The 13,612-nt window shown below is 40.8% G+C and overlaps 1 protein-coding gene across 1 annotated transcript in view; it reads left to right on the top strand.

Moving 5' to 3' along the window:
* Positions 1-263: 263 nt before the first annotated feature.
* Positions 264-13,612, top strand: part of parvaa (parvin, alpha a) — a 51,315-nt gene continuing 37,966 nt past the window's right edge. Inside the window, exons 1-4 of the mRNA XM_039017604.1 lie at positions 264-477; positions 4,957-5,046; positions 5,142-5,315; positions 5,494-5,634. Coding sequence (XP_038873532.1) covers positions 351-477; positions 4,957-5,046; positions 5,142-5,315; positions 5,494-5,634 — 532 coding nt within the window. The 5' untranslated portion in view covers positions 264-350. The remainder of the gene's footprint in view (positions 478-4,956; positions 5,047-5,141; positions 5,316-5,493; positions 5,635-13,612) is intronic.

Raw genomic sequence — 13,612 nt, 5'->3', positions numbered from 1 at the left:
TTATTTACAATGACGGCCAAACCCGGTCGACGTTGGGCCAATTGTGCGCCGCCCTATGGGACTCCCAATCACGGCCTGGATTCGAACCGGGGTGTCTCCCTCTAGCACTGAGATATGCAGTGCCTTAGACCTTAGACCGCTGCGCCACTCGGGAGCCCAAGTTAGGGGAGGGAACTACATCTGGGAACAAGGAAAGGATTCGAGGGATGGACGAATGTTTGGAATTCCGTTTTTGTTATAGTGAACATTGATTCGAACAGAACGTGACTTATGTCAATTTAATTCAGAGATCTACTAAACGAGTAACTTTACTTTTTGATTGTACCTTTGAGCTTTGGCTAAATTTGATCATGGCTTCTTCGCCGTCCTCTCCCAAATCGCCGACGACTCCGAAATCTCCCTCTTCCAGAAAAAAAGATGACTCGTTCCTGGGAAAACTTGGAGGAACTTTAATAAGAAGAAAGAAAGCAAAAGAAGGTAAAGTTCAGATCAAAACAATACTGTAAAAAAAAAACATGTCTAAACTTAACTTGCGAGCAGTTGTGTCAACAGAAAAGGACAGGAAGAAAACGTGTATTTTATGGAGCGACAGTGTAGCCCATTTGAACTCTAGCTACAGCAATTTTTCAATCTGAGCGGCGCAAATTGTTACAAAAAATGCATTGTGCAATGAAGTCACACTCATCTATTGTCTACTCCGTCTGATTCTGTCAATTCATTACCGGTACTGGTAAAGCCATAACGAATTCGCCTGCATGCTTTCCCCACAGCGCATTCATTGAAGGTATCAGAATGGAGTAGCCTCGAGGCCTATCTAGGTTACATACATAATACATAGGCCTGTCTGTAAACTAGTCATTACACTCAAATAATGTATTCTATTTATACTTTCTTGACCAGCAGGGCAGCCTGGGGGTGCATACAGTGCAGTTCCTAGTAGAGTTACTAGAGTAATTACTACAGTAGGGTTATTTACTATAGATGCAGGCTACGATTGGCATGTAGGGAACACTACTGCTGCAACCTGGATTTAGGGGTAGATGTAACATAGTAAACGTAAATCCGGTATGCTCAAAATAGTATGATATGTTACGTATGGTATGTATTAATTTGTGGATGTCCATCATCCATTTCGTATGATATGTTACAAATTGCAATTTGTTGCGGCAAAAGTTCGCTGGGTTAGGGAAGGGTTCTACACTTAAGTTTTTTCACCAACTTTTTTCTCCATTAGTAGCACCAGCACATGATTTGGTCGCACAATTTTTTTTATATACTGTACCAGTCAAATGTTTGGACACACCTACTCATTCAAGGGTTTTAATGTATTTTTACTACTTTCTACATTGTAGAATAATAGTGAAGACATCAAAACTATGAATAACACACATGGAATCATGTAGTAACTTTTTTTTTTTTTTTTTTTTTTTACAAATCAAAGTGTATTTTATATTTGAGTTTCTTCAAAGTAGCCACCCTTTGCCTTGATGCCAGCTTTGCACACTCTTGGCATTCTATCAACCAGCTTCATGAGGGAGTCACCTGGAATGCATTTCAATTAACCAGCTTCATGAGGAATGCTTTTCCAACAGTCTTGTAGGAGTTCCCACATATGCTGAGCACTTGTTGGCTGCTTTTCCTTCACTCTGCGGTCCCACTCATCCCAAACCATCTCAATTGGGTTGAGGTCGGGTGATTGTGAAGGCCAGGTCATCAGATGCACCACTCCATCACTCTCCTTGGTCAAATAGCCCTTACACAGCCTAGAGGTGTGTTGAGTCATTGTCCTGTTGAAAAACAAATGATAGTTCCACTAAGCGCACACCAGATGGTATGGCGTTCCAGGTGACTCCCTCATGAAGCTGGTTGAGAGAATGCCAAGCTGTCATCAAGGGAAATTGTGGCTATTTGAAGAGTCTCAATTATTAAATATATTTTGATTTGTTTAACAATTTTTTTGGTTGCTACATGATTCCAAATGTGTTATTTCATAGTTTTGTTGTCTTCACTATTATTCAACAATGTAGAAAATAGTACAAATAAAGACAAACCCTTGAATGAGTAGGTGTTCTAAAACGTTTGACCGATAGTGTATATACAGCTCTAGAAAAAATTAAGAGACCACTGCAAAATTATCAGTTTCTCTGGTTTTACTTTTTTATAGGTATGTGTTTGGGTAAAATTAACATTTTTGTTTTATTCTATAAACTACTGACAACATTTCTCCCAAATTCCAAATACATTTTTTGTCATTTAGAGCATTTATTTGCAGAAAATGACAACTGGTCAAAATAACAAAAAAGATGTGGTGTTTTCAGACCTCGACTAATGCAAAGAAAATATGTTTTTGGTAGAATAACCCTGTTTTTCAATCACAGCTTTCATGCGTCTTGGCATGCTCTCCACCAGTCTTTCACATTTGATTTTGGGTGACTTTATGCCACACCTGGCGCAACAATTCAAGCAGCTTGTGACCATCAAACAAAGTGTGAGACATTGTGGCTTGTAGGCCTCTTTTGTATTATTATTAATAATGACCTTGCCTGTGTCCCATAATGTGCCTGCATTCCGTACAGAACCAGGCTAATAATGACTAGCCATCTTTTACATTAGCATGCTCTTGTGTTCTTACATTGATTTGGATAGATTTACTGTAACAGCAAAGAAAATATACTATTAAAATGAAGTGTAAAATGTATTTATTGCACATTTCAAAGTGCCATGTTTTCTGCAAAAAAAAATAAAAAAAAATAAACGATGCTTGATACCAAAATGATACAACAAAGTTGGGAGAAGGACTGATTTACTCCAGTTTTGTGTTTGGCCAGTGGCTTTGTGTAGCGCACTTGTGATGGAGATTTCAAAACAAATGGCCACAGGATTGGTTCAAAAAATCATGACAGGCTACTTTGTAGTTACCTTTTAATTGCCTTTCCATCTACCAAAAAAACAGTTAGGCTATCATTAGCATTGCTAATGGCAACACAAAGTGTTACACATATAGGCCCTATGCGCACAGCACACAGCGGGGCTTGACATTTAGGTAAACTTGCCAGTGCAAACTGAAAGCTACTGACCCAAATGGAAAAATGTACTGGCCCGGGTCAAGATCTGACAAAAGTTAAGGATGCGTGTAGAATTTCAATAGCAGTTGAATTTATCTTTCATTTGCGGGCTGAGCAAGTAGCCTATACAGGGTTCATACAGACATTGCTAAGTTAAAATCGGGTTCCCTTTTGTAATGGAACGCTTTATATGGAGAACCAAGTTGAAGCCAACATTCGATGCTGTCTTGCTAATTATAACCGCACATGGTTTTACTGCAACTAGAGCAACACCATTCAATAGAGATGTCGGGAAACAAACAAAAGTGCCTCTCATAAAAACTGATCAGAAATTAAATCATGGAATAATTAAGGTTAAGGTTAGGTTTAAATGTTTAGGGAAAGGGTAAGCTAACATGCAAAGTACCTCAATAGTAGTAAGTAAACTCAGCAAAAAAAGAAAAGTTCCTTTTTCAGGACCATGTCTTTCAAAGATAAGTCATAAAAATCCAAATAACTTCACAGATCTTCATTGTAAAGGGTTAAAAAAAAATCCCCATGCTTGTTAAATGAACCATAAACAGTTAATGTACATGCACCTGTGGAACGGTCGTTAAGACAGTAACAGCTTACAGACGGTAGCCAATTAAGGTCACAGTTATGAAAACTTAGGACACTAAAGAGGCCTTTCTACTGACTCTGAAAAACACCAAAAGAAAGATGTCCAGTATCCCTGCTCATCTGCGTGAATGTGCCTTAGGCATGCTGCAAGGAGGCATGAGGACTGCAGATGTGGCCACGGCAATAAATTGCAATGCCTGTACTGTGAGACGCCTAAGACAGCCTACAGGGAGACAGGACGGGCAGCTGATCGTCCTCGCAGTGGCAGACCACGTGTAACAACACCTGCACAGGATCGGTACATCCGAACATCACACCTGCGAGACAAATAAACTACTAACAGATCTCTCGAGCCAGACGGCTTACATCCGCAATCTTTGAATGCCTATAGGCTTACATGGCTCCAAGGTCGGGGATATCCGAGACTAACTAACAGATGGGGAAATGACATTGTCTTGATTAACTGAGAACAGTGTCAGATCGGATAAGTATATTTAGGAACGGTGACACCGAAAGCTGAGGTGGTGCAGTGAGCTAAGGATTTTTTTAAATATATAGATTTAAGACCAGTTAGAGTCATCCCCTTTAGAACATATCTGTGTTGTGAGATATAGCATTGGGAGAAGGACTGTATGTGGACGGAGGAGGGCCACTAAGTAGTAGATGAAACTGCAGTGTTTTTCCCATGTGTAGGTGAGGGGAAAGTCCATATTCCTTGAGGAAAGAGAGAAATCAGTGAGGGAAACCACTTACAGAAAGAACCACTACTCCTCAATACCATATAAGACATGATAAAGGAAGCAAACCCAATTCTACTCCTGTGTTAATGCTAGATTATTTGGACCAAATGGCTGTGGGAGTAGTTAGCTAGTGTATTAGTGGTGTGGGAACACTATTGCAGTGCTATCATGTGCTGTTTGGAAGCACTTCAGAGAGGATGGTGCCAATTTTGATCCTTATCCCAGTAGTTGGGAACCCACGTGTCCCCCGCCTTAACAACATCCTCTCATTTGACCTTTACGCTTATTTCTGGTGGATTGCTCATACTTGCAGAATTCTCACTGACATTAAAAATAGTGCAAAAAGAAACATGTAGTAGTAGTCATCTAAATTGTATAAAGCCTAATTCGTAGAATCATCACAAGTTGTAAGTGGCTTACTGTTTGTGCCGCCTCATTGCTATGTGAATTTATAGCTATTGCACTGAAAGGTGGAGTGTTGAGAGGATGCATTGTGAGTGACATGATGTAGTATGGTCTCTCTCTGAACTCTCCCATCTCCCTCCCTACAGTTTCTGAGCTCCAGGAGGAAGGGATGAACGCCATCAACCTGCCCCTGAGCCCCAGTCAATATGAACTGGACCCAGAAGACACTGTGTTAGGTAAGTACAGCATATTACTCAATCTGAGAGCCCTGGTCATAAATGATGAAGGTCTTAAAACTGGCTAAACCCAACTGTTCTTTCTGTTTCTGCAGAGGAGAATGAGGTCCGCACCATGGTCGACCCCAACTCCAAGAACGACAGCAAACTACAGGAACTCCAGAAGGTGCTGATCGACTGGATCAATGATGTGTTGGTAGGAGAGAGGATCATCGTGAAGGACCTGGCTGAAGATCTATACGACGGGCAGGTTCTGCAGAAACTCTTTGGTGAGGAACAATTCAAATCCCCTATTGGTTCTCCATCAAACTTAAAGGAACACTAATTCCACTCTACAACCAATCACCTTCTCCATCTGGCCTTTCTCTCTTTGACAGGAATGTCTTTATTTAGCTAAAGAAGACCACTGACCAAATTAATGCTGTTGTCTTTATATGCGTGTCGCAGAGAAGCTGGAGGGGGAGAAGCTGAACGTGGCTGAGGTGACCCAGTCAGAGATCGCCCAGAAGCAGAAGCTACAGACGGTTCTGGAGAGGATCAACGACTCCATCAAGATCTCCGCCAGGAGCATCAAATGGAACGTGGACTGTAAGTAAAGGCTGAGAACTACACTGAACAGAAATGCAACATTTATTTTTATTTAACTAGGCAAGTCAGTTAAGAACAAATTCTTATTTACAATGACAGCCTATCAGGGAGCAGTGGGATAACTGCCTTGTTCGGGGACAGAATGACAGATGTTTACCTTGTCAGCTCGGGGATTCGATCCAGCAACCTTTCGGTTACTGGCCCAATGCTCTAACCACTAGGCTACCTGCCGCCCCGCATGTAAAGTGTTGATCCCAGAAATGTTCATAAAGCACAAAAAGCTTATTTCTCTCAAATTGTATGCACAAATTTGTTTACATCCCTGTTAGTGAGAATTTCTCCTTTGCCAAGATAAACCATCCACCTGACAGGTGTGGCATATCAAGAAGCTGATTAAACAGCATGATTACACTGGTGCACCTTGTGCTGGGGAGAAAAAATGGCCACTTTTTTCCCACATTTTTCCCACAAAAAATGGCCACAATTTTGCCACATTTTGTCACAGCACAATGGCAAATGTCTCAAGTTTTGAGGGAGTGTGCAATTGGCATGCTAACTGCAGAAATGTCCACCAGAGTTGTTGACAGAGAATTGAATGTTCATAACTCTACCATAAGCCGCCTCCAACAACATTTGTTTTAGAATTTGGCAGTATGTCCAACCGGCCTCACAACCGCAGACCACGTGTAACCACGCCAGCCCAGGACCTCCGGTTTGCTGTTCAACATTGTGAACAGAGTGCCCCATTTTTGGGGTATGGGCAGGCATAAGCTACGGACATCAAACACAATTGCATTGTATGAATGGCAATTTGAATGCACTGAGATACCGTGACGAGATCCTGAGGCCCATTGTCGTGCCACTCACCCGCTATCACCTCATGTTTCAGCAAGATAATCCACAGCCCAATGTCGCTATTTACATATGGGCTGTGTACAGGTACAGTGATCAGTAAGCTGCTCTGACAGCTAATGCTTAAAGTTAGTGAGGGAGATATAAGTCTCCAGCTTCAGTGATTTTTGCAATTCGTTACAGTCATAGGCAGCAGAGAACTGGAAGGAAAGGCGGCTAAAGGAGGAGTTTGCTTTGGGGATGACCAGTGAAATATACCTGCTGGAGCGCGTGCCACGGGTGGGTGTTGCTATGGTGACCAGTGAGCTGAGATCAGGCGGGGCTTTACCTAGCAAAGACTTATAGATGACCTGGAGCCAGTGGGTTTTGTGACTGACTGGTTTTCTGATCCACGCCTTTACATTTTTAAAGGTGCACTATATTTTCAAAAGTATGTGGACAACCCTTAAAATTGCTGGATTAGGCTATTTGTTATTTTTTTTGAAGAGCTCAGTGACTTTCAACGTGGCACTGTCATAGGATGCCACCTTTCCAACAAGTCAGTTTGTCAAATTTCTGCCCTGCTATAGCTGCCTCGGTCAACTGTATGCCTCGGTCAACTGCTGGTATTGTGAAGTGTAAACGTCTAGGAGCAACAATGACATTCTAGACGATTCTATGCTTCCAAATTTGTAGCAACAGTTTGGGGAAGGCCTTTCCTGTTTCAGCATGCCAGTGGCCCCATGCAGGCCCCAAGCGAGGTAAATACTGAAATGGTTTGTTGAGTTCGGTGTGGAAGAGTTTGACTGGCCTGCACAGAGCCCTGACCTCAACCCCATCGAACACCCTTGGGATGAATTGGAATGCCGACTGTGAGCCAGGCCTAATCGCCCAACATCAGTAGCCGACCTCACTAATGCTCTTGTGGCTGAATGGAAGCAAGTCAAAGCAGTAATGTTCCAATATCTAGTGGAAAGCCTTCCCAGAAGAGTGGAGGCTGTTATACAGTGTATTCAGACCCATTTACTTTTTTAGTTTTTTTTATGTTACAGCCTTATTCTAAAATGGATAAAATCTCAAATGTTCCTCATCAATCTACACATAATACCCTATTAACCTGTCTCGCCCCCCCGTTCCGCTAGCGGAACTCCTCCCACATTCCACTGAAAAGGCAGAGCGCGAAATTCAAAAAATATTTTTTTAGAAATATTTAACTTTCACACATTAACAAGTCCAATACAGCTAATGAAAGATACACATCTTGTGAATCCAGCCAACATGTCCGATTTTTTAAATGTTTTACAGGGAAAACACAATATATATTTATGTTAGCTCATCAACAAATAGAAAAAAGCACAGACATTTTTCACAGCACAGGTAGCAAAATCAAAATCAACCAAACTAACCTAGAACAAACCAAAGAAACCAAGAAACAACTTAATCAGATGACAGTCTTATAACATGTTATACAATAAATCTATGTTTTGTTCGAAAAATGTGCATATTTCAGGTATAAATCATAGTTTACATTGCGGCTACAATCAGAAATTGCACCGAAAGCAGCCAGAATAATTACAGACACCAACGTGACATACCGAAATACTCATCATAAAACATTTCTGAAAAATACATGGTGTATAGCAAATTAAAGACAAAGATCTTGTGAATACAGCCAATATTTCAGATTTTCTAAGTGTTTTACAGCGAAAACACAATATAGCATTATATTAGCTTACTACAATAGCCTACCACACAACCGCATTCATTCATCAAGGCACGTTAGCGATAGCAATAGGCACGTTAGCGTTAGCGAATAAACCAGCAAAAGATATTACATTTCACTAACCTTCATAAACCTTCCTCAGATGACAGTCCTGTAACATCAGGTTATACATACACTTATGTTTTGTTCGAAAATGTGCATATTTAGAGCTGAAATCCGTGGTTATACAACGTAGCATAACGTAGCATAACGTGCTAACGTAGCATCTTTTTCCCAGAATGTGCAGATATTTCTATTAGACTCTCACCTATTCTGACCAAATAGCTATTCATAAACATTACAAAAAAATACATGTTGTATAGGAAACGATAGATCCATTAGTTCTTAATGCAATCGCAGTGTTAGAATTCTAAAAATATCTTCATTACGACATAAGACTTAGTTATGGTAAGGGAATAACCAAAACCTGAGCGCAAAGCTACTATTACACAGTTCGACAGATATATGAAATAGCATCACAAAATGGTTCCTACTTTTGCTGATCTTCTATCAGAATGTTGTACAATGGGTCCTTTGTCCAGAACCGTCTTTGTTTGGATTCAGAACGTTCTTTTTCCCTCTTGAATTAGCAAGCACACTGGCCATGCGGCGCTAAGCTCTCCAACGTCAACAAAGTCAAACAACGCAACACGCCTAACGTCCCGAATAAATTTCAATAATCTAATGAAACTATATTGAAAAAACATACTTTAGGATGATATTGTAACATGTATCAAATAAATTCAAAGCCGGAGCTCATATTCGCCCATAACGACAGGTTTCCAGTAGGCAATAGCAGGTCCCCCCACGCGCCTTGCAGACAACAGAAAATGGGGGACACCTTGTTCCAAGAGGGCTCATTCAACGTCAGACAGAGATAATCAACTCCTTTTTCCTCTCACTTCCTCTTGACATCCAGGGGAAGGTGTATGACGTGCAAGTATAGTCATACGTATCATGCCCATTTATAGGCAGCGACTTGAACACAGCATCGATTTCAGACTTTCCACTTCCTGGTCACAAAGTGTGCTGCCAAATGAGTTGTGTTTGACCCACAGACAAAATTCAAACGGTTTTAGAAACTAGAGAGTGTTTCTATCCAATAGTAATAATAATATGCATATTGTACGAGCAAGAATTGAGTACGAGGCCGTTTAAATTTTGAACGATTTTCCCCAAAAGTGAAAACAGCACCCCCTATCCTCAACAGGTTTTAATGACAAAGTGAAAACAGTTTTTTAGAATTTTTTTTGCAAATGTATAAGAAATAAAAAACAGATGCCTTCAAGTATTCAGGCCCTTTGCTATGAGACTCGAAATTGAGTTCAGGTGCATCCTGTTTCCATTGATCATCCTTGAGATGTTTCTACAACTTGATTGGAGTCCACCTGTGGTAAATTCAATTGATTGGACATGATTTGGAAAGGCACACACCTGTCTATATAAGGTCCCACAGTTGACAGTGCATGTGAGAGCAAAAACCAAGCCATGAGGTCGAAGGAATTGTCTGTAGATCTCCGAGACAGGATTGTGTCGAGATATACACTACCGTTCAAAAGTTTAGGATCACTAAGAAATGTCCTTGTTTTTGAAAGAAAAGCCCCCAAAAAAGTCAATTTTAAAATAACATCACATTGATCAGAAATACAGTGTAGACATGGTTAATGTTGTAAATGACTATTGTAGCTGGAAACGGCAGATTTTTTTATGGAATATCTACATAGGCGTACAGAGGCCCATTATCAGCAACCATCACTCCTGTGTTCCAATGGTACGTTGTGTTAGCTAATCCAAGTTTATCATTTTAAAAGTCTAATTAGAAAACCCTTTTGCAATTATGTTAGCACAGCTGAAAACTGTTGTGCTGATTTAAAGAAGCAATAAAACTGTCCGCCTTTAGATTAGTTGAGGTATCTGGAGCATCAGCATTTGTGGGTTCGATTACAGGCTCAAAATGGCCAGAAACAAATAACTTTCTTCTGAAACTCGTCAGTCTATATTGTTCCGAGAAATGAAGGCTATTCCATGTGAGATATTGCCAAGAAACTGAAGATCTCATACAACGCTGTGTACTACTCCCTTCACAGAACAGTGCAAACTGGCTCTAACCAGAATAGAAAGAGGAGTGGGAGGCTCCGGTGCACAACTGCGCAAGAGGACAAGTACATTAGTGTCTAGTTTGAGAAACAGACGCCTCACAAGTCCTGAACTGGCAGCTTCATTAATTAGTACCCGCAAAACACCAGTCTCAACGTCAACAGTGAAGAGGCGACTCCGGGATGCTGGCCTTCTAGGCAGAGTTCCTCTGTACAGTGTCTGTGTTCTTTTGCCCATCTTAATCTTTTCTTTTTATTGGCCAGTCTGAGATATGGCTTTTTCTTTGCAACTCTGCCTAGAAGGACAGCATCCCGGAGTCGTTGCGTTTTGTTTTTGTTCAGTGTATGTCGTATTCATTAGAGCACACCATAGCAAAACGTTTTGCAAGGGGAAATTAAAATCATTGTTCTTATTGGACAAGTTCAGCTAGTGCCTTCATGTTTCAGTCCGTTTTCCTCTGTTTGGTTGTAATGAATGCAGCCCTGGAGAGACAGACTAAGTGGTCCAACAGATGGACTACGTGTGTACGTGGGTGATGTTCAGCTAGTTAAGAGTCCATACTTTGCTTACTGGTAATTGAGTTTTCTCTGCTTCCCTTTGCTTTCTCTCTAATGAAGAGGAATGTCTGTCTGTATATTTTAGTGAAGCACTTTAGCTTTGCCTTGACGTCTCTATTTTATGAAAGGATTTTAATAGGGCTGTGACAATAACAGTATCTTCATTTTTTTCCATGGCAAAAATTAAAACACGAAGCAGACTAAACTCTTTGGTCCTTTAAAAACCTGCTGTATGTACAATATTGTGTGCTATATTTTGGAAAATAAATAAATGTGACTAACATAATTATGTTTGTTTCCAACATTATGGGTGTTTTCTTAAAGAAGTTGCATCCGCTTCGTGTTTTGTTTCTTTGCCACGATACTAAGGAGTATCGCAATACTGTTATCATAACAGCCCTAGAATACATGGGTGATTTTTCAAGTTTTAATGTCACATTGACAACTACAGTGAAATGCTTTTCTCTAACCCCAACAATGCAGTAATCAAGAACTATGTAATACTAAAATTAACAAGGTAGAACAAAAACACACAAGATATAAAAATAAGAAGAACACGATACAGTAAATAAGCACACTATATACAGGGTCAGTTCCAGTACCATATTTACAATGTGCAGGGATACTGGATCGATGTTCAGCTAGCAAAGAGTTCATACTTGTGTCACTGGTCATTGACTTCTCTGCTTCCGATTGAGTATTCCCTCTAATGAAGAGGAATGTCTGTCTGTACATTTCAGTCAAGCGCTTTAGTTTTGCCTTGATCTCTCTATTTTCTGAAAGCTTTTTAACCAGAAGATGGTAATAGCACTCAGGAATTGTTTAAACAACATGTTTGTATGAGAAAATGAGAGGAGTGAAGTAATCAAGGAAATATATAGTGCCTTCAGAAAGTATTCATACACCTTGACTTATTCCACATTTTGTTGTCTTACAGCCTGAATTCAAAATGTATTAAATATATTTATCTCACCCATCTACACACAATACCCCATAATGACAGTGAAAACATGTTTTTAGAAATGTTTGCAACTTTATTGAAAATGAAATATCAAATGTACATAAGTCTTTACAGCCTTAAACACCTTTGGCGGCGATTATAGGCAGTTAGGAAAGCAAAGGCTAGCTTTTTCAAACAGAAATGTTCATCCTGTAGCACAAACTCCAAAAGGTTTTTTAGACACTGTAAAGTCCATAGAGAATAAGAGCACCTCCTCAAATCTGCCCACTGCAGTGAGGCTAGGAAACACTGTCACCACTGACAAATCTACTATAATCAAGAATTTCAAGGTCCTAAATGATATCATAACCACCATCGATAAAAGACAGTACTGTGCAGCCGTATTCATCGATCTTGCCAAGGCTTTCGACTCTGTCAATCACCGCATTCTTATCAGCAGACTCAACAGCCTTTGTTTCTCAAATGACTGCCTCGCCTGGTTCACCAACTACTACTCAGACAGAGTTCAGTGTGTCAAATTGGAGGGCCTGTTGTCCAGACCTCTGGCAGTCTCTATGGGGGTGCCACAGGGTTCAATTCTCGGGCTGACTTTTTTCTCTGTATACATCAATGATGTCGCTCTTGTTTCTGGTGTTTGTCTGATCCACCTCTACGCAGACGACAACATTCTATGTACTTCTGGCCCTTCTTCGGACACGGTGTTAACAAACCTCCAGACGAGCTTCAATGCCATACATGCCATTCCGTGGCCTCCAACTGCTCTTAAATGCAAGTAAAACTAAATGCGTGCTCTTCAACCGATCGCTGCCCCCACCTGCCCGCCCGTCTAGCATCACTACTCTGGACGGTTCTGACTTAGAATATGTGGACAACTACAAATACCTAGGTGTCTGGTTAGACTGTAAACTCTCCTTCCAGACTCACATTAACCATCTCCAATCCAAAATTAAATCTAGAATCTGCTTCCTATTTCGCAACAAAGCATCCTTCGCTCATGCTGCCAAACATACCCTCGTAAAACTGACTATCCTACCGATCCTTGACTTCGGCGATGTCATTTATAAAATAGCCTCCAACACTCTACTCAGCAAATTGGATGCAGTCTATCACAGTGCCATTTGTTTTGTCACCAAAACCTCCTTCACATACTACCCACCACTGCGACCTGTATGCTCTCACTAGCTGGCCCTCGCTTCATATTCGTCGCCAAACCCACTTGCTCCAGGTCATCTATAAGCCTTTGCTAGGTAAAGCCCCGCCCTGATCTCAGCTCACTGGTCACCATAGCAGCACCCACCTGTAGCACGCGCTCCAGCAGGTATATTTCACTGGTCACCCCCAAAGCCAACTCCTCCTTTGGCTGCCTTTCCTTCCAGTTCTCTGCTGCCAATGACTTGAACGAATTGCAAAAATCACTGAAGCTGGAGACTCATATCTCCCTCACTAACTTTAAGCATCAACTGTCAGAGCAGCTTACAGATCATTGCACCTGTACATAGCCCATCTGTAAATAGCCCACCCAACTACCTCATCCCCATATTGTTATTATTATTTTTTGCTCCTTTGCACCCCAGTATCTCTAATTGCACATTGATCTTCTGCACAGCTATCACTCCAGTGTTAATTGCTAAATTGTAATTATTTTGCCTCTATGGCCTATTTATTACCTTACCTCCCGACTCTTCATTTGCACACACTGTATATAGACTTTTTCTATTGTGTAATTGACTCTACGTTTGTTTATTCCATGTGTAACTCTGTGTTGTTTGT

This window comes from Salvelinus namaycush, chromosome 21 (genome assembly GCF_016432855.1).
Source record: "Salvelinus namaycush isolate Seneca chromosome 21, SaNama_1.0, whole genome shotgun sequence".
In the NCBI taxonomy this organism is placed as follows: domain Eukaryota; kingdom Metazoa; phylum Chordata; class Actinopteri; order Salmoniformes; family Salmonidae; genus Salvelinus; species Salvelinus namaycush.
This window is presented reverse-complemented; position numbering and strand designations above follow the sequence as displayed.